Raw genomic sequence first — 4,649 nt, forward strand, 5'->3', positions numbered from 1 at the left:
AAAAAAAAAAGAGAGATCAGTAGTCCTAGGTAAAGAAAATATATACCCATAATTCCCCTACTCCTCCTCCTTCCTCCCCATCTCTCTCAGATATGACAAATAATAGTCTGTAAGGTTGGTTACGTCAGTGGTTGGATGAAGGGAAGAAAATGAAGGGGGAGGAAGGAGATTCATAGAGGAAAGTCCCTGAGGGAGAGTACTAATATAGCTGCCTTGTTGGGTGATTATGAAGCTTGTAGGACATGATGGTCTGAGCAGGTTGGATCTAGGGTCTGAAACATGCAAGTTTTTCTGTCCCAATCAGAGATATATAAGAAGTAAAGCCATAATCTGAGAGCAATTAGGCTCTCTACAAGGAGAAAGACTACCATTACCAGAGACTGGGGCCTTAATGTTCAGGAAGGTGAAAGGAGTCTGGTTATGGGTGGGAGACCACTAGGAAAGGAGACTACAAAAACATGTGCCCACGACATTCACCCTACAGTGGCCCATTTCAGATTCACAAAGGGTCCTTATTTGGCCACACAGTGACAATGTGGACTTTATTATGCCCATTTTGTAGGAAGAAACTGAAGATGAGAAAAGCTACATGATCTGGGTGTGGTGGTGCACAACTGCAAACCCATATTTGGGAGGTGGAGACAGGAGGGCCAGGAGTTCAAGGTCATCCTTAACTACATAGAGAGTTTGAGGTCAGCCTGGGTTACATGAGACATGTCCCCCCCAAAAAAACCAAAAATCAAAAAAAAACAAAAACATAAAACCCACAATGAAACTCATTACCTTGTACTCTAAAAAAAAGAAAGAAAAGAAAAAGAGAAAGACAAGCTATATGACCTGCCCACAAACTTGCAGACATTTCCACCTCCACCTCCACCTCCTGCCTACCGTTCATCTTGGCTCTGCATGGGTAGAAGGCAGGCTGAAGAAGCAAAGGTTTCAGACCAGCCCAGCAGAGCTGCCCCGCCTTTCCCCACAGGCATCACCACCCAACTCCTCTGGGTTGGCTCCATGGCAACAGGAACTCTGGTAGAAGGGAGGGAAGTCAAAGTACCTGTAGTGAACTCAGCAGGCTTCTTGAAGCGGGTCAGGAAGATATGGCAGAGGATGTAGAGTGTGGCAAATAGAAGCGCTGAGATCTGAGGCAGAAAACAACTGAGATGAGCAGCTCTATAGTCTTTAGCACACTGCACAGCCCCCAGGGCCTTGAAACACAGTTCCATACTTCCTGGGGTTCTATCTTCCTAAGGGTACTTCCTTCTCGTCAAGGCCTCATGGGGTTCTAAGGACCAGACTTGGGTTACCCCCTGTACCTGGGGAACAATATCAACAAAGTCCTGAGAATTGTGCTAGAGCAACAAGCTTCTACCCAGTCAGGGTTGGTAAACATCAGAGAAACTCCTGGCAACACATATACATTAACAAGAGGGAGTGACTATACTTTGAGAACATTCTGGAAAAGTAACAGGTTTGAGGAAAAGATCTCTGCACTATCCTGGTACTCATTTTGCCCAACTCTAGTTGTTATTATGAGCCAAACTCCAGGAGAAAATATGTAAAAGTCATGTTTACAACCAAATCAGAACCTCATTTAACTCTCATCTAATCTAAGACTAGGCTTTAAGTCAGGCCCAACACCTATAAGATTTCCAGAGCTGGTATCTGCAACTTTTTTTTTTTTTTTGGTCTTTTTGAGACAGGGTCTCCCTGTAGCCCCAGCTGTCCTGGAACTCACTATGTAGACACGGCTGGCCTTGAACTCACAGAAATCCGCCTGCCTCTGCCTCCCAGTACTGGGATTAAAGGCGTGCACCACCACGCCCGGCTGGTATCTGCAACTTTAAATCCTGAGACCCTACCATAAGTGACTTTCAACTTCATGGCCAGGCTTCTAAAGACCTATCTAGGCCCCTGAGTAGCTGGATGTCGAATTGACAGTTACGGACAGAACTTAGATAAATTAGTACATTTATTACATCTATACAGTACCCCAAAGTCAGAGACCACCAAGAAAATATGTCATTGATTTGAGGTAGACATAGACAAGGTGAGTTTCATGGACCTTCAAGGGGGAGTTGACCCCATAGGGAATCTGTATACAGTAACAAGGAGAGAGGAGGCCCAAGAAAGCCCTGGGCCTAGAATAAATTTTTTTTTGGGGGGGGGGTCTTTTTGAGACATGGTTTCCCTGTAGCTCCAGGTAGTCTGGAACTCACTATGTACACCAGGCTGTCCTCGAACTCAGAGCGTTCTCAGCTGTCTCTGCCCCCTGAGTGCTAGGAGTAAAGGCATATACTACCACACCAGACAAAGGTATAGCTTTTAATATCAGGGAATCAGATTAGAAAGAACTACTCCCATTATAGCTGCATTTTTACAGCTGAGTGCTGGGCTTGTGTAATAACCAAGGTAAAAGGGCTCAAAAGGTCAGGGTGGAGTTCCAGATTAGGCTTGGCTATTCTCTAGCTGTTTCTGTTGAAGGGCTCATCCCTCCTTGCTGTCTGGAGATGCAGGCCTCTGGTCCTACACTATCTCAAGACCTAGGTGTACCTCCACAGTATGTCCAATGCCACAACACAGGCCTCTCCACTAAGGAATTACAAGAGTCCTACACGTCTTACTTTCCAGTCCTTTTGGGTAAAGGCAGACCTAGTCATGTTCTGCTTCACTTTACTCTTTTTGCAATCTAAGAACGTCCAGAGTGGCCTACAGCCCAGCCCTCCAAATTTAGTAACAGCTCTTCCTAGTCCTCCAAACCATTCCTTTTCCTTCCTTTAGTATTTGGGGAGCTCTGGGAGGAAACAGCAGCCAGAGATGATAATTCAAAGGAGGCTCAAGGAAGACGATTCCCTAAACCCCACGGGGTGCTCCTATCCTAGAAGTGAGTAGCACATTGCTATGGAAGGTTTACCGAGGGAAGTAGGACCACTGCCAGGTGGACCACGGCTGGGTGTGCTCAGGGGCAATGGGGGACTTCCTAAATGACTTGGAAAACTAGGAATCCAGGCTCGCAGGGTTTCAAACAAGTTATCAGGAAGGGGGCTGGAGGCACAGCTCTTTGGTAGTGCTTGTGTTTGGTGTGCCACGTGCCAAGCACAAACAAAAACAAACGACTAATGAGAAGAAAAGAAAATAGGCGGGGAAGCTTTGGAGCTTCCCCACGTTCCTAGCTTCAATCCACTCCAGCAGGAGTGCTTTGGAAGTGGGAGGCTAGGACTCACCAAATCCCCTGCTCCCTCCCTCCAGCCACGACTACAAACTCCCAGAACTGCTCTGGGTGTCCAGGTCTCCGTTTTCATCCACTATCAGTTAGGGTCGCCCCCGCGCCGCCACTTGAAGGAACTTGCAAATCAACCCATCCCAACGCAAACCCACCCTTCTAGGCCTGTCAGGTGAGGAAAAAAACCACCAGACCGTCCATGCCAAGAAGACACCCCCAGCCCCCACGCCAGGAACGCCCGCAGGGGCCGAGTAGGAGGAGCTGGGGGAGGGGCGAGCAGGAGAGGAACGGAAACCAACCGGTTTTGTTTACGGTTCAGGGACCTGCGGGTGGGTCCGCCGGCCCGGGCCCCGGCGTCCCGCCCGCCCCAGGTCCTTCTGGGGACGCAGGCGCGCAGTCCAGTGGGCCGAACTTCCCGGCTCCGCCGATGCCGCGCCCCTCCCACTTCAGCCCTGCCCCTTCCCGCCCAGGTCCCCGCACTCACGATGCACTCGCGGACCCTGTTGTGGAAGAGCTGCTCTCGCACAGATAGCACTTCGTAGTCAGCTGCTTCCATACTCTGCTCAGCATGACTGGGGTGAGGGTGTCTCCGGGCCCGGGAGGACGAGCGGAGAGGACGCCACCGCCGCCCGCCGAGCACCCGGACCCAGCCGAGGAGCCTCCCCTCGCTGCCTGTGACGGAAACTCGGGGTTATCGAGGGCTCAAATTCAGGCGTCCGTCGCCCCGCCCTTAAAGGGGCAGGCCCCAGCCCGCCTCCTTTTAAAGGGCTCAGGTGCCCCCTCTCTGCTCCCTCCCCTTTAAGGTCGGGCCTCGGTTACGTCTAGTCTCGAGTACCCGCCACCCGACTAACTACGCGGCAGCGCAGGGGTTGGTGCCCTCTTTTGAAGCGGCCGAGTGACGACACAAGTGCTGGGCGGGTTTCTTCTAGAAGGCGGAGATGATTGGCTGAAACCGAGCTGTCGCTCATAGTAGAGAGGCGTTGATAGGGTCGCGTGGGAGGAGGCGGACTCTTTGGGGCCTGCCTTGCTGCTCTGATACTAAGCGTCTGTCTAAACTATGGAGATGTGATGTCTGTACGATTTTGGTATTCGCCACGATTTTAGTTTAAACGAACCGCTTGAATCAGGTCAGCCAGGCAAGATGTGAGAGAGCACCACGGTGGTTTCCAGAGGTACCTCTGCAGTAACCTAGGGCCCACAGCGTTTTCTAGGACGTATTTGGAGTGCCTGCCACTTCCGCCCTTTGCCGGTTGTCACTCACTTTTGTGGAAGGCCTAAGAGTGTTAGAGAACATATAGTAAAGACAACGGGATAGAAGACTACAGGAATATCCTGAAACTTCCTAGGTTTTTTTTGTTTTTTGTTTTTTTTCCTGAGACAAAAACTCGCTATGGAAACAAGGCAGGCCTGGAACTCAGCTGTCTTCCTG

The 4,649-nt window shown here is 50.2% G+C and overlaps 1 protein-coding gene across 3 annotated transcripts in view; it reads right to left on the bottom strand.

Moving 5' to 3' along the window:
* The window catches only part of Lmbr1l (limb development membrane protein 1 like), a 20,746-nt gene extending 16,618 nt beyond the window's left edge, over positions 1-4,128 (bottom strand). The window contains exons 1-2 of one of the 3 annotated variants that reach the window (XM_008853684.2): positions 3,705-4,128; positions 1,055-1,139 (exon numbers count right to left, since the gene is read on the bottom strand). In XM_008853684.2, the coding sequence (XP_008851906.1) occupies positions 1,055-1,139; positions 3,705-3,776 (157 nt within the window). In that variant the 5' untranslated portion in view covers positions 3,777-4,128. The remainder of the gene's footprint in view (positions 1-1,054; positions 1,140-3,704) is intronic. The other 2 variants (XM_017803347.2, XM_029556419.1) reach the window with 2 other exon arrangements.
* Between the last annotated feature and the right edge of the window lie 521 nt (positions 4,129-4,649).

The sequence above is a fragment of the Nannospalax galili genome, unplaced genomic scaffold (assembly GCF_000622305.1).
Source record: "Nannospalax galili isolate Female #2095 unplaced genomic scaffold, S.galili_v1.0 scaffold867, whole genome shotgun sequence".
In the NCBI taxonomy this organism is placed as follows: Eukaryota; Metazoa; Chordata; class Mammalia; order Rodentia; family Spalacidae; genus Nannospalax; species Nannospalax galili.